The 26,287-nt window shown below is 35.9% G+C and overlaps 1 protein-coding gene across 10 annotated transcripts in view; it reads left to right on the plus strand.

Moving 5' to 3' along the window:
- BIRC6 (baculoviral IAP repeat containing 6) overlaps window positions 1–26,287 on the plus strand; it is a 182,042-nt gene that overhangs the window by 85,228 nt on the left and 70,527 nt on the right. For 9 of the 10 annotated variants that reach the window (XR_014781399.1, XM_084793779.1, XM_084793781.1 and 6 more), the window contains 16 exons: window positions 204–423; window positions 971–1,104; window positions 1,730–1,867; window positions 3,724–3,851; window positions 8,192–8,323; window positions 9,798–10,013; window positions 10,530–10,713; window positions 11,027–11,182; window positions 13,045–13,178; window positions 15,117–15,270; window positions 17,339–17,455; window positions 19,017–19,171; window positions 19,657–19,783; window positions 22,592–22,702; window positions 23,573–23,706; window positions 25,520–25,647. Coding sequence is in view for 9 of the 10 variants with exons in the window: in XM_084793779.1 (XP_084649905.1) it covers window positions 204–423; window positions 971–1,104; window positions 1,730–1,867; window positions 3,724–3,851; window positions 8,192–8,323; window positions 9,798–10,013; window positions 10,530–10,713; window positions 11,027–11,182; window positions 13,045–13,178; window positions 15,117–15,270; window positions 17,339–17,455; window positions 19,017–19,171; window positions 19,657–19,783; window positions 22,592–22,702; window positions 23,573–23,706; window positions 25,520–25,647 (2,368 nt within the window). In the remaining variant the exon portion in view is untranslated. The remainder of the gene's footprint in view (window positions 1–203; window positions 424–970; window positions 1,105–1,729; window positions 1,868–3,723; window positions 3,852–8,191; window positions 8,324–9,797; window positions 10,014–10,529; window positions 10,714–11,026; window positions 11,183–13,044; window positions 13,179–15,116; window positions 15,271–17,338; window positions 17,456–19,016; window positions 19,172–19,656; window positions 19,784–22,591; window positions 22,703–23,572; window positions 23,707–25,519; window positions 25,648–26,287) is intronic. The other variant, XM_084793782.1, reaches the window with a different exon arrangement.

Genomic DNA, 26,287 nt, shown 5'->3' on the forward strand with positions numbered 1-26,287 from the left:
TCCTCTTCTTCCTTTTTTTTTTCTATCTCTTTTTACTGCTAAATACTTTACAGTTAAATTCTATATAAAAGAAGTAAATAATTCCCTAAGTAAATAGAATATAATTATTTACTAGTTTCTGGGGAACAATGTGAACGTAGGCGTACTGGTGTTACTCTAACACCAAACACTTAGATAAGTCGTTTGTTTCTTTCTTGTAACAGGTCATTCTGTTCCTGCAGTTTTGCAGAGCACCTTTCATGCCCAGGCCTGTGAAGAGCTCTTTAAACACTTGTGCATCAGTGGAACCCCAAAGATACGGTTGCATACTGGCCTTCTCCTTGTTCAGCTGTGTGGTGGTGAGAGATGGTGGGGCCAGTTCCTTTCTAATGTTCTTCAGGAGCTATATAACTCAGAGCAGCTGCTCATCTTCCCACAAGATAGGTAGGTTGGAAATATCAGTGGTGTTGATTGTAAGTGATTTTTACTTCTAGTGTCATTGTCAGAATGCAAGATTTTGTTTACATGGATAGTAAGTGTGGAGAAAATGTAAAATAGGCCTTCTCATAGTTTGAGTACTAAGTGAAGGGTGTGAGCTCTGATGTATATATTATGTAATATAATATGTGCTACAGTGCATTCATCCTCTTAGATTTTCTGAATCAATCTGTGTGATTTTATTGGTGTCAGTATGTGTTTTCTATAAGGCCATGCTGTGCCTTGTATATTAAATGTGATTCTTTAGGCTCTGATAGTTCTCTGATAAGTGCCTGATTTCTTAGGGGCAGCATTATGAAGTATAACCAATGACTAGACTAGAAACTCATTTCATATAATTTCTCCTGATAGAAATCTTTTTTTTTTTTACTAATTAACTAATGAGTGGTTTTAAGAAGCAAACACACTTTATAGTAATTCCTAATGTGAAATTTTTTTAAGTGGAAAATTTAAATTGATTCTCACTAGTCATTTTCTGTGTGTCTGTTTTTAGGGTCTTTATGTTACTTTCCTGCATTGGTCAAAGATCACTTAGTAACAGTGGTGTATTGGAAAGCTTACTCAACCTCTTGGATAATTTATTGTCACCTCTTCAGCCAGAGTTAACCATGCATAGAAGGACAGAAGGTATTATATAAAGTGACTGTCTTTAGTAGTTATAGTTACTCTAAGTACAGGTTGTATGAAATATTTCTGATGTACTTTTGATATTTATTGCAGTACATTTTTTATTCATATTTTTGTGATGTAGGCTTTTTTGAATGAATAGCTTTTCTTGTGCTTGACTGCCATATCATTCTTTTCGACTCAGTATTCAAATTGTGAATTTGTATAGTTTTTTTTTTTTAATCTATTTATCTATCTTGTGGATTATTTGTTTCTTTGTTTTTGAGACAGGGTCTGTCTTTGTAGTCCTGTCTGCTCTGAAACTTGCTATGTAGATGAGGATGGCCCTGGATTCAGAGAATGTTCTTCTGCTTCTTGAGGGCTGGGATTCAACTTGTGCACCTTCACACCCAGGGCTTTTTGATGCCCAGCATCAGTGTGTTCTTTATTTGTAAGATATTTTCTCAAGCTGGGAGATGGTGAGGCAGGTGGATCACTGTGAGTTTGAAGTCAGCCTAGTCTACAAAGGGAGTCTAGGACAGCCAAGACCATGCAGAGAAACCCTGTCCTGAAAAACAACAAAAAGAGTTTTCTCAGTTTTCCTTAGGATTCACATTTACTGGAATCTTCTCTCCTTTCCCTGTAGGAGTCCTGGATATCCCCATGATCAGCTGGGTCGTTATGCTGGTGTCCAGGTTACTGGACTATGTGGCCACTGTTGAAGATGAAGCAGCAGCTGCAAAGAAACCCTTGACTGGTAAAGACAGGGAGAGGTTCCTGACAGGTATTACAAGTTCATAATAATGTGTTGGTGGGGATTTTCAGTGACTCCGCATTTGTTCCTGATCTGGCTATTGACCTGTCGATACCAGATGTATGCAATTTATGTAAAATGAGCTAATTTTCTTTAGGGATCTGCTGAAAGATAGAATTTATATTTGCTGGATGAACTGCTTTTCTGGATGTTATTGTTTGTTTGTTTGTTTGTTTTCCAGACTGGGTTTCTCTGTGTAGCCCTGGCTGTCCTGGACTTTGTAGACCAGGTTGGCCTCGAGCTCACAGAGATCCACCTGCCTCTGCCTCCCAAGTGCTGGGATTAAAGGTGTGAGCCACCATCTCCTGACGTTTTTATGAGGTCTTTTTCTTTTCTTTTTTGGATGTGAATTTTAATTAATCAGAGCATCTATATTTTTCACATTCTGCACCCATAGTGGTTTATATAAGCAGAAGTGAGTTTAATGTAGCAAGGGAATTTGTGGAGAATTAAAAAAATTTTTTAAATTTATTTTTTAGTTTTGAGATTGTATCTTAATAACATTTCTTCCTTTATTTCCTTGCTCTATTAAAAAGTTATTTTAATATACTATACCATTTTTTTCTTAACCACATCAGTTCAGTTCTTTTAATTAGCTACAGTTGTCCTTTATGCTTAGATGTGAAAGCTTATTATTATTTATTTTTTAGTAGGCATGGAGGACAAATCAAGTAATTATTTCATTTATTGTAATTAAAATTTACTATAATAAATGTCTTGAGGCAGTTGAACCTAATGTGTCAATACAGCAAATAGAATCCATAAAACTACATCCTAATAGCTTTGGAAAGGTGAATGAGAAGTCTCAGATGTAGGGAATTTGTTTTATGTTGGTATAAAAAATAATGTGTGAATATGAGTCCTTGTCCTCAGTTACAGGATAAAGGGGTAAACTATAACACCGAGCTAAATGTAACTACAATTTAAATGGTATGCAATAAGTTCTATTAGAAGTCTTCATTTTAATTTTTATTGTTTGATATTAGAGAGGAGGAATGATGGGACGATATTTTCAGGGAGTAATGATTTCAAACTAAGACATGAAATAAGAAAGCATTTAAAAATTATAAATAACTCATTTAGAAGAGGGGCTCTGTATGGTGGGAACACCTCTAATTCCAGCTGTCCAGAGTAAAGGCCAGCTAAGTGCTTTATACATGGTGAGACCCTATCTTAAAATAACAACAACAAAACCTATCAGAGAAGAAGAATGTGTGATTTTAGTCCAGACTGAGAGAAAGAGCACTGCAGAATAGTGTGAACATGTTCCAAAACACAAGGGTAAATACAGTTATGCAGCCTGCCACTTGAACAATTAAAACAATTTTGTCAATCATTACTCTGGATAGCATTTTTTGATGCTTGTACAAAACAACATCATCATCATCATCATCATCATCATCATCATCATCATTATTTCTTGTGTAGAACACATCAAAGCTGTGTTGTTCAAAATGAATCATTTTTGGTGCTGTTTTTGTTTTTTTGAGACAGGCTTTCTCTGTATATCCCTGGTTGTCCTGGAGCTGGCTTTGTAGACAAGGCTGACCTGGAACTCAGAGACCTACCTGCCTCTGCCTCCTGGCTGGGATTAGGGACATGTACCACTGCTGCCCTGCTTAAAATGAATCTTAAACCCTGAGACAGAAAATGTTTGGGATGCTCAAGAAGAGATTGGATAGAAAACTGTGCTGACAGTCGTTTGTTTAACCTTCAGAGAGCTATTTTATCTTTAAAACTGACTCAGTCGATGTATTTGTTTTCATCTTATAGAAGTTACTTAAAAGTCATTAAACAGAATTATTAATAACAGCATTTCTTTCCAGGTAACCAATGGAGTTTTATTAACAATAATCTACATACTCAGAGCTTAAATAGATCCTCCAAGGGAGGCAGTAGCCTCGATAGATTATATTCCAGAAAAATCAGAAAGCAGCTTGTTCATCATAAGCAGGTAATGGTCAATAACTTCTGGCTTTGTGACTGTCTTCTGATATCACCCATTGGCCTTAGCAGGCATTTAGCAAGCTGCCTAGGTTGTTGGCTTACCACTTTGGTGACCGTATTTGCAAAATGACAAAAGTACGTACTTTATTTAGTTTTGATATTCTGTAAACTTGTTGGTTCTATGTCAGTACTGCTGAAGGACATTGTTTCGCTTGTTGAAAGGGCTTGTTGGCTTTGCTCTTCCTTACTCTGGCTTTCTTTCCATGCTCCCCTTTACCATGTGCTTTTTCGTACAAACCCAGTAACATTTATTCTCAAATTTCTAGTGGCTTCCAGTTGTCCTTTAGATGAAGTTTCATGTTATCTGCCCCTCTAACTTTTAGATTTTAATTTCTTATGTATTAGATAGTATTGAATTTAAGTTTGTGGGACAACCTGCACAATCCTCATTCAGGATTTCTGGATGTGCTAACTAAATTTTCTTTTCTTTTTTTATAATTTCTAAGTACATAGTTTTAGTCTTTGCTTTGTACAAATGGACATATTTTTCTGACATTTGCACATTATCACTTTCCCAAAGAGGCCTACCATGGTTACTAAATTGGAATCTCATGCCCATGCAGGAGTTCCCTGAGTGTTCTAATTCTTTGTTTCATTCATTTCTTCTGTATTTTCTTTGGTGATGTTGTATTTTGTTGCTTTTAGGTTTGTGCAGTTTGTTGTGTGTAATGGTTAAATAAAACATTGGCAGGAAGGTATGTAGTGTGTTTCATTTTATGTCGAGCCTGTTTTCCTCAGAGTGGTTGGTATTCTTTGACTTAACTATGTCGAGCTTATCAGTACTTTGCTTTGTAGATTTTACTTATTTTTCCTTTTTATGTGTATGAGTGTTTTGCCTGAATAGTGAGTGTCTGGTAACTGAGGGGCCCAGCAGGAGGGTGTCATGTCTCTTGGAACTGGAATGACAGATGGTTGTAAGCCACCATGTAGGTACTAGGAACTGAACCCAGGTCTGATGCAAGAGCAGCAAACTGCTGAGCCATCTTTCCAGCCATAGTACTTTATTTTTTGTTGCTAGCTACTATTTCATTTTCATGAAGATTAACTGTATATTTTTTTAAAGAGTAATTTTTCAGTTGCTTCTTAGTGAAATATAAGCAGAAAGCACAAACACACATTCTCATTCCTTCTTTTTATGCTCACTTGTACAGAGAAACTGCCTTTCGTAGGTAGTCATGTATTAGAATATAATTCTACTACACGAAACCTATGTGTGCAGCTGATTGTTTACGCACAAGGTGCATAATCCCTTCAGAAACAGTGTGTGAACATTATTTACTGTGTCATTGTTATCTGAAGATTTGAGCTTATCGTAATGTTACCTTCTTTTGAGTCAGTAGGTATAATAATTTTATGAAAAAATGTGCTCATTCCTGGTGTGGTTTAGTAGTAGAGTATATACACAAGATATTCTAGGTGCTGAACTTAGTTTCTAAAAGGAAAATATGCCGTTTTCTTTCTTACAGAGAAAGTCAGTTCTCTCAAAGTATAAAGTATATCCTTGATTGCTGGGTAGAGTATACTTCGCTGTACCTAGTATTCTTTTTTGTATACTGCATATGTGCCTGAGAGGCAGGAAGAAGGCATTGGATTCCTTGGAACTTGATTGTGAATAGCTATGTGGGTACTGGGCACTGAACTTGGGTGCTCTGAACCATTGATCTATTCTCCATTCAGTTTCCTGCTAAGATTTATTTTACATTTATCTATGTGTATATGTGTCTGTCTTTATTGCTATGTAAGTGTCTGTAGAGACCATAATGACAGTGTTTAGTTCCCTGGAAGTAGAAAGTGCAGTTATAAGCCACCTACCTGGTATGAGTCCTGGAAACTGAAATGGGGTCTTGTCCATGAGCAGCATGTGCTTTTTTTGTTGTTTGATTTGTTTTGTTTTCAAAGCGTACTGGGCCATGACTTCAGCCCGGCAATGCTATTTCTTTAATGAAGAAGAAGAAAAGAGTGTCTTAGCCTGAACTCTTAAGAGGAGTGCTTGTTTTTTACAGAGGATCTTGGTTTGATTGGACAGCACACATGGTAGTTCACTTCTATTTATAACTCCAGTTCCTGGGCACCCAACACCCTCTTCTGACATTTCCCCCAAATGGTGTTTCTCTGTGAAATAGTCCTGGATGTCCTGCAACTCACTTTGTAGACTAGGCTGGCTTTGAACTCTCAGACTTCGGCCTGCCTCTGCCTCCAGAGTGGTAGGATTAAAGGAGTGCACTACTACACTCAGCTCCTCTTCTGACTTCTTACAGCCCCAGGCATGCTTGTGATGTGCGAATACACACACACACACACACACACACACACACACACACACACACACACATTCATATATGTAAAAATATTTTTAAAATTTTTAATGTGTGGTTTATGTGAACTGAGATTTAGTTTGGAAATCCATAGATCTGGGACTTGGAAAGCTTTGGGGCCTGTCGTTAATAGGTATTTTTGGTACTGACTCCCCCCACCCCATTGTTTTAATCCCACTCTCTTCCCAGTTATGAGCTAAATTGATACTTTCCAGGCAACAATGCAAAGTGCCTTTTTCCTTTTCTTCTGCTTATTTATTTAGCCTCTTCCATGCTTATGCTAAGTATTGGAACCTGGGATTTGGATGTTCTCCCAGGCTTAAGGAGACTCAATTTAAATTTGTCATACTGTCTGCTTCTGCCTTTTGAGTAGCTGGGATTACAAGGCTATGCCACACCAGCCTGTCTTGTGCTTAAGACCTGTAGTTAGCTTAAGTACTAGTAACTTGCATCATCACAAGTTTAGCTATCATTTGGAGTTGCCATGTAAAACTCGCTCACCACTTTGTGAAATACTGATTTTTGTTTGTTTATGAAGGTGAATATTTGTTTTGGCGAAACTGAAAACTTGCAAGAAATAGTCCGTGTATTGCTTTGTATCTCATAATTGTAGCTCTGGGATAATCAACATGCTGGTGCTTGTGCTGTGATTTGTCATGTGATGGTTTCCGTAGGAAATAAACTGTGATGATTGTAGTCACAAATAATTTGGAAACAAGTATTTCTGTAAGAATTAAATTGTAATTTAAAGTGAATTAATAGTATGGTTTCTTTTTTGTTATATTTACTACATGTTATTCATAGACATTTTGAGATCATCTTCTGAAACTATGGGTTGTAATTAGTTTAGAATTACTCAGTTGATTTTTTTTCTTTTAATTGTGTGTGTGTGTGTGTGTTATTTTAGTTTAAAAACATTTCAGCTATGGAAGTAACACTCATGAATTTTCCTTAATAATATAATATGTTACATTGTTTTCTGTGTTTCAGACTTTTTTCTTTAGTTCTTGGCTCTTTTTTCTCCACTATTCATGTCTTTCTAAGTATATTTTCATTCCATGTGAATATATGACATGTCAATATGATAAAATATGACTATATTTTATCACTTAATATATGGATAAGCTATAATTTTGAAGAATATCAGTAGGGGAAATTGAATAAGGGGAAATTGAATAAAATGTACAAAAATCCTTATTACCTCTTAAAACTGTAGATGAGTCTGTATTTAAGTTCAGAACATTGTGGGTCCTGTGGAATGGCATGGGGTAATGCACTTGCTGCAAAAGCATGCGGACCTGGAGCCCAGCAGAGAGCACACTCCACTACGTGCCCTCTGACCTCTACATGTGTGACAAACACACAGATACACACAGGCACACACACAGACACACACGGACACATATAGACACACACTCACTTATACACACATATAGATAGACTCAGATTCACACACATAGACATACATAGCACACTCACATACACACACACACACACACATACACAGATACACACACAGGCACAGACACACACACAAACTCACACACATTCACACACACACACTCACAGAGACACACACAGAAATATTTAAAGAGGCTATAAAAAACTAGTAAGAAAGACATACTAAGACACACTAAAAATATTTATTAGTAAAAAGTAAAATTCCCATAAAAACAAAGCTAAGACTTCTTAAGCAATACAAATGTTCTCTTCATGTGTTTACAATAAATAATTGTTTTCCACTATTGGGAAAGAAGTCACCCTATAAGGAAGTGTTTTTAAGTAGCTCCTTTTTTTCATGGATAAGGAACTAATTTTTGGTGATAAATGGAAAGAATACTTTCTTTTGAAGAACTTAATTTAAATTTTACTGCTAGATTATTTATTTGAAGTGTGAATACTTATAGAAATATAATTATATTTTTGTTCTTAATGGTATTTTTAAGATTAAGTTGTTTATTTATATTTTAAGCAACTTAACCTACTAAAGGCAAAACAGAAGGCTTTGGTGGAACAAATGGAAAAAGAAAAAATACAGAGTAACAAAGGCTCATCATATAAACTCCTAGTAGAGCAAGCAAAACTAAAGCAGGCAACCTCCAAGGTAAGATCTATGCCTTGAAATGTAATCATAGGCTTTTTTTTTTTAAGATTATTTATTTATTATTATGTGTATAGTGTTTGCCCGTATGTACACCTGCAGGCCAGAAGAGGGCGCCAGAACACATTATAGATGGTTGTGAGCCACCATGTGGTTGCTGGGAATTGAATTCAGGACCCTTGGAAGAGCAGCTGGCGCTCTCAACCTCTGTGTCATCTCTCCAGCCTGAGGTTTTTAAGACTGATTGTAAAACTAAATAACATGTTGTTCTTAACACACAAAATCTGTGTACTCAGCTTTATTGAAGGAAACCTATCGTCGTCTTCATTGCCTACTACAAAATCTTCAAAGTAAATTTGAGTCAGTAAGTTGGAGATGAAGTAATTGACATGCAGTTTTATGTATTAGTCATTTGACAATGGTTCTATTATTTTCACCCTAAAATAAAAAGAATTGTAAATACGATCTCCTTATTCTTTTAAAGGAAACTATGTAAACCACCTGTCATTTTTTCCCCCCTTCAGTTATGTTATTTAAAGATACAGATTTGGAATTAATACTTCTTTATCCAGTGGTACATTTGACTCAAAAATGTCTTTGCCACATCAGAATTAAGTTCCAGTGATTTTTTAAAATTATAATTAAATTGTTTTTTCCTCATAGTTGTGTTTGCCAATAATCTCAATATTTAGTAGGTTGAGGCAAGTGGATTACATGAAGCAAGACTTTTGTCTCAAAATATAGAAAACAAACACAAATTAAATTTGTTTTTATTATTACATATTTACATAGCACCTAAATAACATTGAATTGTATTTCTATAAATTACAGGTTTCTGGATTTTGAAATAATTTTAATCAATATTTTGAAGTGACTTTATTTCCATCCATTTTGCACAACTTTTTCATTGTATGCTTTGGTAATATTTGTTTTAAATATTAGATTTAATCTGTTTTATCGCCTATGAGAAATTCTGTTGTGTATCATGTACTTTAAATAGGAGATAACTTATTCCCATCAATATAGATAGCTTTTAATCTTAACTTTTAGCCTGGTGTGATGGCTCATGCTTATAATCCCAACGTCTGGAAGGTAAAGACAGAAAGATCAGCGGTTCATGGTCACTTAGAGTTAGCCTGGTCAGAAGAGACAGTTGTTTTAAACAAAACCCACCTCCTCCCATTTTTTCTTGAAAGCTATGGTATATATGAAAATTTTGTGCATTAGAAGTTTCACATAGCCAGGAGTGGTAGCTCACACCTTTAAAACCAGCACTCGGGAGGCAGAGGCAGGCAGATCTCTGTAAATTCCAGGCCTGCCTGGTCTACAAAGCGAATCCAGGAAAGCCAAGGCTACATAGAGAAACCCTGGTTGGGGAAAAGAAAAAGGAAGCTGTATGTTGAATATTTTCACATTTCAAAAGTATACCAATACATTTCCATTAAAGAAACATTGCTCTGTACTTTTCTGTGTGCAGCATTTTAAAGATTTGATTCGCTTGCGCCGGACAGCAGAGTGGTCTCGCTCTAATTTAGACACTGAAGTCACAACAACAAAGGAAAGCCCTGAGATAGAACCTCTCCCGTTCACTCTGGCCCACGAGCGCTGTATCTCAGTGGTTCAGAAGCTTGTCCTGTTTCTTCTTTCCATGGATTTCACATGCCACGCAGACCTCTTATTATTTGTCTGCAAAGTAAGTACACTGTGTTATGTGGTTCAGTTTTCTGCTTTGTCTTAATTTTCCTTTAAAAAAAAGATGTCACTCAGTTCCTGAAATATCAGATGCAATTTTTTTATTTGGTTAAAATTTGAGGGTTTGAAATGTAGATAATTTGGGCATGCCTGTCTTCGAAGCTTTATTAATTCATTGAGGAAATATGTAAACATAAGTGAGATTAATGAATGGCTTTGAGTTTCATGATTGCTTTCCTGCAGTACATTGTTTATTTGTAAATATTCACCATGTTTAAAACCAGCCACAAAATCTGGGCCTGGTGACTCACTCTTTTAATTTCAACTCTCAGAGTGGCAGAGGCAGGATATAATATGTAATCTACAATTTTCATTGTTTGTATTTATCTTAAATAATTTGATAGAAAAATTAAACATCTGCTTTGGAAACTGTCATGTCAGTGTTTCTTTTCTTTTCTTTCTTTCTTTTTTTTTATTTAACTGTTATTTAAGGACATGATTTCATAATGTGTTTCAGGTTCTTGCACGCATTGCAAATGCTACGAGGCCAACTATTCATCTGTGTGAGATTGTGAATGAGCCACAGCTGGAAAGACTGCTGTTGCTCCTGGTTGGAACTGACTTCAATAGAGGAGACATCTCTTGGGGTGGTGCTTGGGCTCAGTATTCCTTAACCTGTATGCTGCAGGATATTCTAGCAGGTTTGTCAGGAATAATTTTTCCTATGGTGTGTCAAGAATTAGCTTATCATTGCTCAAGTAATGTCTAAAGGAAATGGTAAGAGAATTCCTAAATATCTCAAATGTTTCCAATGCCACCATTTAGATAACTTTTAGAAGAGTGGCTTTAGAAAGTTAGTAGGTAACTAGAGCACACGGATAGCTCACCAGTGGTATGCTACGTAGTAGTTCTTCTGTGACCGCAGGAAGCCACTGTTTACTTCTTTATCTGTTACATACGAGTAATGAAAACATATAAAGTATTAAAGTGGTTAGGCTATCTCCTCCAATACAGGAGAACTGTTGGCTCCGGTAGCTGCGGAAGCGATGGAAGAAGGTACAGTGAGTGATGATGTAGGTGCAACAGCTGGTGACTCTGATGACTCCCTCCCGCAGTCTTCTATCCAGCTGCTGGAAACCATAGACGAGCCTTTGACACATGATATAGCAGGTAAAGTTACATTCAGAATAGCCCTTATTCTGCCTTAAATGAAGATAGATTTCCAGTTGAGAAATGTTAATGACGTAAAATTGCATTTTGTGTTTTTCTGTTAGGTGTTTGAAAACAGGACTTTTTTATATCAACTTTTTTGCTATCATTTCATAATATACTAAACAATTTAGTGTAATTTATATGTTACTTTCATTTTATAGGATTGTAAATATTTTCATATATCATCTTAATTTCCTTTCTGTTGCTGTGGAAAAAACAATACCTAGACCAAAGCAACTTAGGAAGGAAAGAAACATTTGGGATGCTGGCTCAGTATTAGGAGCACTTGTTTGGTTCCCATTACATAGTGCCTCACAACCACTATCTGACGTCCTCTTCTTACATATGTGGGCACTAGGCATGCACATCGTGTGCATACATATATGTGGGCAAAACATTCATACTCATAAAATGTCTAAAAATAATGAATGGGTTTATTCTGCCTCCTAAGTTGGGGTTTTTATTTCTGCACTGGGGAAGTTATAGCAACAAGAGCCTGCTAAGCCAGTCACATCACATCTGTAATCTGAAAGCCGAGATGGATGAATCCTTGGGCCCAGTTCACTTTATCCTTTTTATACAGTCCAGAGTCTCAGTGCACCCAGTGCTTTCACCAGGAGTGGGTGGGCCTTCACATCTCAGTGAAACTAACCAGAACATCTCCCACAGAAAGGCCCAGATGCTAGACTCCCAGATAATTCTAGACCTCAGGTTGACAGATGGGATTAATAATTACTTATGTTTTGAAGAAAATGTAAAGTAGAAAACATAAAGGTATTCAGTGTTAAAGACAAAGTTGAAAGCGCTTGTTGTTTAATATCTGAATATTGTGATATTTTATATATTTCTTGTTAAAATCTGTATTTGTTAGTTTGCAAGTATGTTCCTTTACTTTTCAAAACTATGCTTTGTGTAGTATTGAATGCACACGCACACGTCCTACCATCACTCTCAACTGTTTGTTTTTCTTTAGTCATATGTTCCCTCATAATACAGTTCTCTTTGCTGATTTCTTCTTTATGGTTGCCACCAAGAGGCATTTCTGATTTACCAGTAGAGCAGGTGCTTTGCCATCAGTGCACTCTATTAGCTCGCCATGTTGTAGTTTGCTTAATTACCATGCACCTTTACCTCTAACCTTTTCTTACTCCAGTTAGAATAGGGAAATGATATATTGGCCTTTATGTACATTTATGGAAACTAGTAAAGGCTCATATTTGCTGTGCTTTCTATAAATATATTTATTGAAAGGATGAAAAAGTAATCACTGCAAGATATAGAAAACTACTTGAAAATTGGAGAAATACAAGAGTAACAATTTTTAATATACAGTAGATATTGTATGTGTAAATAGTCTTACCTACATGCTCAATGATAATACCTGTAATTATGTAGTAAGTACAGAGGACATCAATCCATTTTAGATAGGCTAATGACATTTATTTATTTATTTATGATTTTTTGAAACAGGGTCTCTCTGTGTGGCCTTGGCTGTCCTGGACTCACTTTGTAGACCAGGCTGGTCTCGAACTCCCAAGTGCTGGGATTAAAGGTGTGCGCCACCACTCCCGGCACTGATGACTATTTTTAAAAGTAAAATTTATGCCACTTATTTTAAGAAGAGCTAATAATGTGGTCTTCTCACTATTAGATATTGAATGTTTTTAAGGTGTTGATTAATACTTAAATTAGATATTTTAAAGTGAATGTGCGTATGCTCTTTGCAAACTAGATGTGCAGTTCTACAATAATAAAGTAATATTTTATTTAAATTTCATGTAATATCCTCTACCTGTAAGATCTCTTTTACTTGTTTGAAGGTACACCTCCTCTCTCTTCTTTGGAAAAAGATAAAGAAATTGACCTTGAACTGCTTCAGGATTTAATGGAAGTTGACATTGATCCTTTAGATATTGATTTAGAAAAGGATCCTCTGGCAGCCAAAGTTTTTAAGGTATTTTGTGTTAGAATATTTTCATCTTAGACATTTTATCTAGTAATTACTTGAAATAACAAAGATACCTTAGGTAGATACTTTAAACAAAAAACAAGTAAAGAAGCGCTAAGATAGGCTATGTGTGAATTGGACTTAACAAATCTGTATACAGAATGTTCCATCCAATAGATAGGCAATGGAACTTTCTACCAAGTGATCACCTAAGACACACACACACACACACACACACACACACACACACACACACATACTCATACACACACACTCATACACACACACACACACACACATATACACACACACATACACACATACACACACATACACACACATACATACACACACACACACACACACATACACACACACACAGTTACTTGTGTTTTATCAGACCATGGTGCTGTAAAAGTAGAAATCAGTAATAAGAGAAACTCTAGAAACCACAAAAATACTTTGAGCTTAAACTTGTTTTTTAATATACAGTGGATCATCTAAGAAGTCATAGCAGGATAAAAAATAGAAACAAATAATAGCAAAAATGTCTTCTTGCAAACCCTCTGAGATATAGCTAAGGCATTTCTAAGAAGAAAGTTTATAGCAGTAAATACTCAAAATAAAACATTATAGCCAGGCAATGACATGCCTTTAATCCCAGCCCTCAGGAAGCAGAAGCAGGTAGATCTCTTGAGTTGGAGGCTAACCTGGACTACAGTGAGTTCCTGGATAGCCAAGGCTACGGAGAGAAACCCATTTCTCAAAAAACAAAGCAAGAACAACAAAAACATTGTAGATATCAAATAAATAACGTAATGATGTATCTCAAGGAGCTGAAAAAATAGGTAGCCAGTCCTGAATACAGATGGCAAGAAATTAATGACATAGATATTAAAAGAACAATATATAGAACCAACTAAAGAGCTGGTTCTATGAAAAAAGTTAATAGCTGAGACACCCTTAGGTAGTCTAACAGAAAGAGGGAATAGGAAAACTATATATATATATATATTTGTTCTCAAATATAGCCCATTATTCAGCATAAACATTTCATTAAGCTGCAGTAAGGACTTTGATTTTTTAAAAACAAGCAAACAATAGCAACTGGAAAACTGACTCAACAGCTAAGAGCGTTGGCTGTTCTTAGAGAGGACCTGGGCTTGATGTCCGGTACCCACATGGTGATGGACAGCCATCTGTAACTCCAGTTCCGCAGGACCCGACACTTTCTTCTGGCCTCTGCAGGCACCAGGCACACATGGTGGTACACGTATATACACCCTAATATTCATAATAAAATTTTATATTTATCTTTAATATAATTAAGCACAATAAAAAATTTTAAAGTACTAATAACAAGGGTAATTTGATCCTCAGCATCCACATAGTGGAAAGAGAGAACCAATTTCTTCAAGTTGTCTCACACTAAATAAATTTCTAAAAACTGAAGTAAAACTAAAATAATGACAATGTCATACACAGAACATTTTCTTTTTCTTTTAAACATTCACAGCCATGAACAGTTATGGTAGTAAGAGTTCCTAGAAGTCAGCAGATGTTAGTTATGGACTAACAGCATTTCAGGCAGCCACTTGGAGTCTTACCTGAAATAAAGATTCTTGCTGTCCTCATTTCTATATTATTTTCCCTTCAGATTTTCTGGAGATGCGCCTGCAATACTTTATACAATTATTGCTCTTTGAGTACATTATTTTATTAGTGATGGTAGTTGCCTTTCAGGTTTTAATTTTATAAGTTACTCTTAAGTTTTGTCAGAAAAAATGAGTAGGTTATTACTCAGCCATTTTGTAAATTGGTAAAATTCTAACAACTTGGGGAAATTTAAAAGGCGGAGAATGTTTATTTTGTAGGCTTATACTGGCTCAAATACTATAAAAATGTATAACTCACTAAAAATATTTACCTTTTTTTTTTAATAAGCCTATAAGCAGTACGTGGTATGACTATTGGGGTGCTGATTATGGTACCTATAATTATAACCCTTACATTGGAGGCCTGGGGATGCCTGTAGCAAAGCCACCATCAAACGCAGAGAAGAACGGATCCCAGACTGTCAGTGTTTCAGTGTCACAGGGTAAGTGTGCCTAGGAATATTTTAAGGCATATGCTAAGAATGTTATAAATTGGTGTTTTCTTCTGAGAAGTTGAATTTTGAGTATACAGTAGCTGAAGTTGCTGTCACCGCTGTGCTATTTTTACCATTCATAGCTATTTCTGTCAGCATGCTTAAAGAGCTTCCATATATTGATGGTCCGCCCTGATTTCTCTCTTTAAATAAGAGTAACCCTAAGCTATTTGATGATAGTTTAATATGTAAAATGACAATATATTATTTTACATTGTTGTAATTTCTTTTGAGATTTTAATATAGTTACATCATTTCCTCTTTCCTTTTCCTTCTTCCAAATCCTTCCATAAGCCCCTCCATGCTCTCTTCAAATTGATAGTCTCTGTTTTCATTCATTGTTATTACATGTATGCGAGTGTGTGTGTGTATGTATATACATAAGTAACACATACATATTCCTAAATACATAAATATAACATGTTCAGTCTGTATGCATGTTTTAGGGTTGTTTGAGCAGTCATATTGTTGAGACATTATAGGTGTAGCATTTAACATTATTAATTTAACATTATTAGGAGTACAGTTTCACAGCAAACTCCCTGAGCCTTTGGCTCCTACATTTTGTCTTCTCATTCTTCCACAATGTATGAGAATGTCTTCTAGGTGTATTTATTGAGATTGGGCTTCATAGCTCTGCGTTTTGATTGATTGCTGTTTTTCTATTATGGTCTCCATTTGTTGCAAAGAGAAGTTTCCTTGATTGGGTGAAGACAACACTTATCTGTGGGTATCAGAACTGATATTTAGGTTGTTGGTATGGACTATGCTAGTTTAGAAAAGTAGTGGTTGTAGGTTCTTGAAGATCCATGACTTCACTAGTACTTAGTTGGCTGGCTTTCAGTACCAGGCATGGTTTCTCTCTTGTTGAGCAGGTCTTAAGATCAGTTAGAGAGCTGCTCATTCTTAGGGAGGATGCATTCAGGTCAGTTGCAGCTCAGGGCCGTCTGGGCCCTGTTTCTTAGGTGCAATAGTCTCTAACCTTCCACAGTTGTTGGCCACCAAAGGGAATATCAGTAGTCTGTATATTTGGGAGTCTTATGGACAGCCTTAACTAACAGCTCAAAAGAGGGCTTTTGATGTCTGATATTGGCATTTTTGTTAGGCAGCTTTGGCTCTTGGAGGATGTATTGTCAGCTCAGGGAAAAAAACCCAATATATACATATTTGCAGAATTGCATTTAATTTCCTTATTTTTTTAACCTTACTTTGTGTGTGTGTGATTGTACTAGAAACCAGTGTGAAGTGTGTTTCTAAATGTGTTTTCATCAAATTTTAACTTAGTCCTCGATTTTCTGTTTTAATCAGGTGCTTATAATATTTTAATGTCATTTGTTTTTATTGAAAACTGTAGACATAATTATAATTTTGATCATTGTCAAGTATAGTTATTAAGTATATACCCTGAGTTACTTTCACTTAATTGGATATGTAAATAGTCTCAGATATGACTAATATGATTCTAAGTGGCTTCTGGCTCTTTGAGCATTTTCTAGTTCTTAGACAAAGTGTGATGGCTCAGCTTCTTAATTTCCTGCTTTTGCCTGTATTTGGGAGTTAGTCTTTCTATAATTAGTACCGTATTTTAAAATTTGTCTAAAGAAACCAAGGTTTAGAGGGTAATTATTACTGTCTTAGCGGATGTTACTATGTGAGCGAGTGTCTGTGTGTACATATTTATCTGTGCCCTTTCTGATGAATTATATTTATCTCTATGTCTGTCAGCCTTCTGTTAGTTTCTTTTGGTTTTCTCCTCTTTTTGTAAGGGAAAAGCCATCTCCCATTCTTTAGTGTATTTCCTTCCATTGTCATTGGGTCCCTTATTTATTCTACCTGTTTCTCTCATCTGCTCACTCAGATATCCTTCCTGGTTTAGTGCTGATACTACATGCCAGAATCTCTTTTTTCTCTTTTCTTTTTTTTTCAAGGAAAAGCCTTATCAGCCTCTTCTAGGGGCAGGTGCTGGCATATTCCTATTGCGCATGAGTAGTAACTGATCTCCTCCTTCCTCTTGTAGCTTTAGATGCTCGTCTAGAAGTTGGCCTTGAACAGCAAGCCGAACTTATGTTAAAAATGATGTCAACTCTGGAAGCAGATTCCATTTTACAAGCATTGACAAACACATCTCCTACCTGTGAGTGTGATTACATTTCAGATTGTCACATTGAATTGTTCATTTCCTGAGTCATCAAGGACAAGATTAAAATTCTATATCTGTTGTAAATTTGAAGGATGTTTTGACTATGTAGCACACAGCCTTTGTAGCTTGGTAGCTCGCTGTGAAATGAGACAGTGTTTTCACAAGTGGACATTTTAGGGTACATGTTCTAAGTAGATTCAGTCCAGAAGCCTAAAGCATGCTCTGTGTAAGTGCTGCTGTGACGTTAAGGAAGTTATAGGGAATACTGCATAACTCATTGCTTGTATTATACATCCAAGACACAGCAAACTTTTAAAATTTTAGCGTACTTATTATGAAATACTGGGCTGGATGGTCTGTCAAAAGGCCTCCAAACAAAAGGCCTTAAAATTGAGAGGCATTTCATTGTAATTACAGCAAAATAAAGGCACATTTTTGTCTTATGGTCTGATCAGAAATGGGTAGCCTGCCAGATTTGGGCATTGCTGATGTACACTGCTAAATTTACTCCTGTTGGGGAAGTGCATTTCGAGGCGTACCCTGCTTACTAAAGACAAAGATTAAGCAGTGGTGCTGAGGAGGAGGCGTGGATAACTGACATTTTCCCCTTAGGTACACAGGCCACTGCAGTTTTTCCTAGGCTGGAGGAGTAAAGGATTATAGGTAGTTGGAGGGGCTGTGGAGGATCATGATGGATCTGTGAGGAGAATGAATTTTAGCTTAGGAATGTGGTTTTAGGCATTCCCTTCAAGATAAATAGAAAGTTTACAATCTGCATTTATTTTTTGCTCGTAGAAGATGAAGGAATAAAAGAAGAAAACTCCTGCTACTAGTTCTTAGAAATATTGTGCATTATGTCCCATCCTATATGGGATCCTCATGACATGACACAGTGCAATATGCCTCCAAGATCCCATTTTGTTACTTGATATTGTTTATTTGAAATTTATTGGGAGCCTTTAAAAAATAATAACTACTTCTGGTACTCTTCTGTCCTTGACCACTGTCCTCAACCAAGTGTGTCCCTTTTTAGTTTAAATGTATTTGGAATGAACCAGATGTGGTGGCACACACCTTTAATCCCAGCACTCAGAGAGGCAGAGCCAGGTCTGTCTCTCTGAGTTTCAGGCCAGCCTGATCTACAAAGCAAGTTCAGGACAGCCAAGACTACACAGACTACACCGAGAAGCCGTGTCTCCAAAAACAAAACAAAACAAACAGAAAAATAATAAATAAATAATAAATCTGAACATATGACTAATTTCTCCACAGTGTTCTTGTATTGCAGCATTCTAAACTGCCCTCTTAATAGTCATATTTTTCTTTCATTAGCTTTGTAAAAGTGGTAGACCTTGATGCTGTGAATTTGGGAGCCTCCCTTTCTTGTCTTCTTCAATTACTAGTAAATCATAAAAAAGTTTCCCCAAATACTATTATAGAACCATTGTAGAGACTTTGACTTTAATAAACAGTTTTTAACCTATTCTTGACTGTTAGTTAATTCACATGTGTTCTGAAACTTGCTTATAAAATGATACTTGTGTTTGATTTCCAGTTTCACAATCTCCAAGTGGAACAGATGATTCACTTCTAGGGAGTCTTCAAGCAGCAAACCAGAACAGCCAGCTCATTATACAGTTATCATCTGTCCCAATGTTAAATGCTTGTTTCAATAAACTTTTTTCCATGCTTCAAGTCCATCATGTTCAGGTAGGACTTTAAAGGAAAGTAATATGTTTTGACATATTTTCTATTACTGGTTGGAACTAAATGATCAGGTTCATTCAAACCTGATCATGATGGTTTCTTTGTTGTAGTCAGTTCAGAAAAATCTTAAGAATACTGAAGAATTCCCCTTCCTTAGTTAGTGATCAGCTATTTTTTATTTTCATGCGTTTAATCATTGCTACTTTTGTTTCTGCTTTATATAATGTATAACCCTGACTGAAAAGAATTGACCTACCCATTTTTTCATTGAGGAAACCATGGGGTGTGAGGGGAACTATACATTTTAACTCAGTTATAATTTATCAAGAATTTTAAGATATATTTGCTTGTGAACTGAATTAAAATAGTTAGAAGGTAATGATAAGGTTACAAGCATAAAATTTTTTGTTTGAACAGTACTTTATAATATAAGTACATTTCCCCCTTCTTAGTTTTCTTTTTTCTTTTTTTTTAAACATTTCTTAAAGTTGGAATCACTTCTTCAGTTGTGGCTCACGTTGAGCCTTAATTCTAGCTCATCAGGGAACAAAGAGAATGGAGCAGATATTTTTTTATATAATGCTAATCGGATACCTGTCATCTCATTAAATCAAGGTAAGATTTCTTTGCTGGAAAACCATTAATGTAATCAAAATAGCTAATTTTTAAATGTGCATAATTAGGTTAAAATGTGTATTTATTCTTAAGGTTGTATTATTTTGGCTAAGGAATTGTGTTATGGCTGCGTGTGGTGGCATATGCCTTTAATCCCAGCATTTGAGAGGCAGAGGCAAGTGGAGTGTTTTGAGTGTAACTCCTGGTCTGCCTAGTGAGTTACAGGCCGACTAGAATTACATAGTGAGCCCCTACCTCAAAAATAAATAAGTAAATGGTTTATTGTTTGTTTGGTTTTTGTTTATTTGAGAGCTCAGTATCTGGCTAATGTTTTAAGTCAGGTGTTCTGATGTCTGTTTTAGGCTAGCCTGGGTTTAAATAGTGGGTTTCAGGATAGCCAGGGTTGCATACTGAGAACCTGTCTCAAAGAAATGAAAAGAAACAACAATAACAAACAAAAACCCTAACAACTTTGGTTCACCTTCTCCTCTTTCAGCCTGTTTCCCTTTTCCTTCTCTTTCCTCTTGCTTTCTCCTCCTTTCCTTTTTCTATCGGTGTGTATGTGTGTCTGTGTGTGTGTGTGTCTGTGTGTGTGTGCGTCTGTGTGTGTGTGTGTGTCTGTGTGTGTATGTGTCTGTGTGTCTGTGTGTGTGGACTAGGGCTTAAAGTGCCCTACTCTTTCACTGTCTTCCTTATTTCCTTGAGTCAGAGTCTCTTGCCACCAGCAAGCTGTAGCAGTTCTGCTGTCTCTGCTATAATACTAGGGTAACAAGTACTGTACCTTCAGCTTTTTACATGGGTTCTAGGGATGTGAACTTGAGTCCTTAGATTTTTACAGCAATTGCTTTTACATGCTGAGCTATCTCTTTAACCTCTTTGCATTAATTTTATGGTATATTTTTTCCCCCATGCTGGAGGGTTTTGCTTCTTTGTTCTTTGCTATTCTTTTTCTTCTGCATTTCCATTTCTGTTTTTGGAATACTTTCTTTTCGTTTTTAGGCAGGATTCTCCCCTTAGGGCAGAGGGAACTCAAGCTTAGGTTAATCTCCCCATGTGGTCTGTAAATAAGGAATGTGTGTTGGTTGTTTGTTCACTTGGATATGTTAAATTTCCTGACACTGCACATCACAATTCCTTCGTTCAGCATTACTTTTTGTTTTTTTCATTTTTGTTTTGTTTTTTAAGCACTTAACTAAAATTTCTCTCTCTCTCTGGGTCACTCACTGTATATCCCTGATGTTCAGCATACCTACCAACTCCACAGCTGTAATGTGAGGTGGCACATACCACTTCTTCTCAGTCGCGTCTTTTGTGTGCTTTGTGATCTGTGGATAGGCATTTGCCTTTCTTGGCCTGTACAGTACCCTGGATACTCTGAAAGTAAACATGAAGATTTGGTTTGCATGATTTTCTGAAAGAATAGCCAACTATTTTCATAGTTTACTACAGACTGCTTTCTAGAAGCTAACTTGTGGGGACTGGAGAGATGGCTCAGGAGTTAAGAACATTTGTTCTTGCAGAGGACCTAAGTGTGGTTCCTCGCCACCTACGTGGTAGCTGATAACCATTTATAATTGTAGTTCTGTGGGATCCACCTCACCTCTTCGGACACCAAGCATACGTGTGATCCACAACATATGTTCAGGCAAAGTATTCATACACATCAGATGAAATAAATCTCAACATAAAATAAAAGCTGAGCTGGTTGGGTTTTCCCTTCCTTCTCTTTATTCCCATTCTTGTCTTCCTCCTCCTCCCTCCCTCCCTCCCTCTCTCATTTTTTCTTTCTTCCCTCTCTCCCTTTCTTCTTTCCTTTGTTCTTCACAAGCTTTCTAGCCTAGAATTAGAAGCACATGTCACTTCTAGTATTTATGGCTTTGTTTTGTTTTGTTTTTTGGTAAGACAATTTTCTTGAAATACAGCCTTATTAACATTTCATTAGAATTTTCTAAATGAAATTTTCGTATGGTTCTAATGGTTGAAATTGGAAATTGTTCCATTTGAGGCCAATAAGATGGTCTTTTGTCTTTGGATTTTTAAAGTGCATCTGGTTTTGTTGTATTAAGACTTTGGCATTCCAGATCTTCCAAACTTCCATTGTTTCCTTCCTTATAGCTGCCAACAAGCATCTCTGCAGCATGTTTGCAGCATGTTTTAAAGGCAGAACTGGGTCCTGCTCCTGCACATATTGCTGTATTTGATGGGCACTGTATACTTTGAGCATCTTCTTAATTTCTCTAGCTGCTATTACTTCTTTCTTGTCTATCTCCCAAGTTACCTAATTAGTTTGAGTTTGTCCTTTTCTTCTCAAGTTTAATTGGTTTTGATTGGTGTACTGTCTCCCAGATATTTCAGGGTACCTTTAAATATAATTTTGTTCCAGAGAATGTAACTTACAGAGAAATCACATTGGATTAAAAAAAAAGGCACAGCAGATTTGTAATGATGACATTTTATTTTGTGTCACATGTTGAGCTTTCAACTTGTCTTGTTATTACTTTCTAAAACATGTATGCACTTGTTGGCACCCTCAGAGGTCAGAAGACACATCAGCCGTCATGAAAATGGCGTTCTGTGCAGTGGTGATCTTATAGGAATCTTATACAGAGCAGGAAGCACTATTACCCACTGTGCCATCTCTTCAGCCTCCTTGTTACCGACTCTTAGAGTTTTATTTGTAGTTAGTGAGGAATATTTGTTTGTATATTTTGAAGATAGCAATTAATGAGGTAATTGTGTCTTTTTAATCATTAGTAAACAATCAGTTATCCTGACTAAGGATACTTTTTCCTTCTCATTTCTATGTAGCATCAATAACTAGCTTTCTCACAGTGCTAGCTTGGTATCCAAATACTTTGCTCCGGACGTGGTGCCTTGTGCTTCATAGCCTAACACTCATGACGAACATGCAGCTTAACTGTAAGTTTAAAATTTTATTTATATCGATCTCTGGCATGTACTTTAGTATTTCTAACATTGAAGTTGTTGATGTATGTCATTTAAGAAAATGAAATCGTAATCTACGGATTCATTGCTTTTTGTTCTATTTTTTATATGTAATCTCTACATTATAACAATATTTGAATGAATTTCATGTTTATTTAAACATAATGTCATTTAATAGAAAATCTTTTACAGTCATATTTAAACTGTTCCACTTTGTGATTTGTATTATATTTCCCATATGGGTATGTGATACTGAAGATTAAGTTAGTACTTATCCGTAGTTTACAGACTATAACCTATGGGTTTCAAAAAGAAATAGCTCTGTCTCAGTTTATTTTAGAGAACTGAATTTTAAAAATATACTAACTCTATTAAGTATATCTTTTTTTGTTTGTGGAAAGGGAAAGCTGTTACACTTAAAATAGGACACTTGATATTTAGGTCCTCTCCACTTGTCTGCATTAAATAAAGATGTATTAGATCTTTTTCACGATCTGAAGGGAGGTAAGAGGACACATATGGTAGATGAGAAGAGAGAATGAAACCAGGTCAGTCTTGTGAGGAGGGAGTATTGAGCCTTTTGCATGTGAAACCCTCTATTAACTTCTGCCCTGAGTGGCTTTGAACTCTGTCTCTAGCAGTTCCTGAAGACATTGTTTCTTCTCTTGTTCCAGCACCCTCAGGAACTGGGATTAATTGCCTGTGCCACAGACCTATGTGATTGAACTCTGTTTTAAATAGGAAATGTGGGCTCTTTCTTTGCAATGAAAAACTGTGTATAAAAGCTGTATTTCATGATTGCTAGGGATTATTTCTTTCTTTTTCTTTTTTCTTTTTTAATAGCTGGTTCTAGTAGTTCTATTGGAACCCAGGAGACTACGGCTCACTTGTTGGTTTCAGATCCAAACCTTATTCACGTGTTAGTGAAGTTTCTTTCTGGTACCAGTCCACATGGGACGAGTCAGCACAGCCCACAGGTAATTTAAAAATAGCTTTTGTGAAAGACTGGTAGTATGCTTTTGTGTACACAAAGTTTTGTTTATTTGGCTTGTTCTCTTTTTGTTTGTTTTTGTTTTGATTTTTAGACAGCTCTGGCAGTTTTAGAACTCACTCTGTAGACTAGCCTGGCCTTGAACACATAGAGATTGTCCTATCTCTTGCCTCCTGAGAGCTAGGTGTGCACCACTGTGCCCTGCTATTGTTATTTTTTGAATAATTTATTAATATTAAAATTGTCAGGGGTATTAAAGTTTTCCTGCAATTTCTCGATTAATTAGTGCTATTATTAAAATTGACAATTAATTTTAATATTTTATGATACTACTGATTTTCCCTAACCCCAAAAAATAAAACCTCAAAAATATTGCTCAGGAATGAGATTTAGGGATCTTACTGTAAATCCTTCATATCAGTTTTATTTATATTGTAATGTACTTCTTCTATCAAGTAGTCTTACTATATTATTGTTTCTTAGTCAAATGATTTTTAACATAAAGATAGTAAAAGTTATTTTAAGAAATTAAGCTTTCTTTATATCTTTTTTATATGAGAAATGTGACTAAAAGTGCTATGATTTTTTAAAATATTAGCAAATTTCTTTTACATAATTTTATAATAACTCAGTGGGTTTTGTTTTGTTTTACTTTTCATAAATTCCTCTAGAATTTTTATTTTTATTTATTTATTTTTTGTCAAAGCAAATTATCCAGATAAAAAAGGCCATTACGTAGAAACACTGTGAAAGATGTGAAAGTGTCCTTAACCTGAAGCTCATTAGTCTGCTCATTGAGTGCTGATTACCATCACGCCCTTTTTTTTTTTCTTTTTTTTTTTTTAAATTCATCTCTTTTATTGATGAGAAGGAAGTTTGGGAAAGCAGGATTTTGTGACTTGGTATAGGTTTAGAGTGTATTGTTTTTGTTGGTTTTTTTTTGTTTTTTTTTTTTTTTTTTTTTTTTAGCCCTTGCTTTACTAAGCTCTGAAATATTACCATTGATGAATCAATTAACCTGAATCCAAGTTTTATTTTTTGTTTTTTCTTTAATTAAAATTTTATTTCTGTGCGTAAATGTTTTATCTGCATGTATACCTGTGCACCAGACGCATTCCTAGTGTCCATGGAGGCCGGAAGAGGGTGTCTGATCCCTTGGAACTAGAGTTACATGGACAAATGTAAGCCACCATGTGGATTCTAGAAAATAGAACCTGGATCCTCTGGGAGATCAGCTAGTGTTCATAATCACTGAGCCGTGTTTTTGGTCCCAAATTATTTTCTTTAGAGATCACATTTTTTATAAGAATGTTCATAAAAATCATTTAAAAATGTACTTATAGTTTGGGAATTATTACAAAGACATTACTTGGTCATTGAAGCAAATCTTTATTACTTGTTATATAATCATAAAAAAAGGATTTATAATGGAATCTACAGTTTTAAGTTACAGTAAATATACTGGGTGGTGGTGGTGCACGCCTTTAATTCCAGCACTTGGGAGGCAGAGGCAGGTGGTTCGCTGTGAGTTCAAGGCCAGTCTGGTCTATAAAGTGAGTCCAGGACAGTCAAGGCTACACAGAGAAGCCATGTCTCGAAAATCAAACAAACAAAAAAAGTTATAGTAAATATATAAAGACCTAAAACGTAAATTTGCTATCATCTGTCCCTGTTAATATTTTGTTCTTTCTCCTATGAAGTTCTCTAATGCTATAGGTCCTACCTTTACACCTGTTGACACTTTCAAAATGTCATTGGTATAGCTTAGTAGTTTTCAGTGGATATTCATTTCTCTTCAGGTTGGTCCAACAGCTACACAAGCTATGCAGGAATTTCTCACCCGATTACAGGTGCATCTGTCTTCAACATGTCCTCAGATATTCAGTGAACTTTTGCTCAAGCTAATTCATATACTGTCCACAGAAAGGTAAATGACAGTATCTACCCCTATTATGTCCTGATATAAGAATGAAGGTGGAATCTTCCAAATATACTTCCCCTCAGCGTTTATTTGGGGGTTGGATTGGCAACAAATAGGCCAAAGGATACTTGGGTTGAGGGAGGGCTGACTGGGTGTTTTGAGTCATTTTCATTTTGTTTCATCATAGGTTTTCTCCAGGTCTTCGAGTTTATGTTACATTAGAAACAAGTTCCTTAAAGTTCTGCCAATGTTTTAGTGGTCTTATAAATTTTAATAACTTTTTAGCTGAAAGGTTTTGAAATTATTTAAATTCAGCTAGGTGGTGGTAGCCTACACCTTTAATCCCAGCATTGGGGAGGCAGAGGCAGGTGGACCTCTGAGTTCAAAGCCAGCCTGGTTTACAGAGCTAGTTTCAGGAGAACCAGGGCTAAACAGAAAAACCCTGTCTCAGAAACAAACAAACAGAGAAAGAAATTACTTAAATCCTTCTGAAATGTAGAGAGAAATTAGGGTGAGTTTTTAGAAATATATGTAATAATAATATGCCAAAGAAAGATAGCTCAAAGAATAAAGTAACAGTTTAATTTCATATAGAAACCATAAGTAAACAAAATTATACAGCATGTTAAAAGAATAAACTTAGCTA

Source organism: Acomys minous, assembly GCF_964271855.1.
Source record: "Acomys minous genome assembly, chromosome: 8".
Lineage (NCBI taxonomy): Eukaryota > Metazoa > Chordata > Mammalia > Rodentia > Muridae > Acomys > Acomys minous.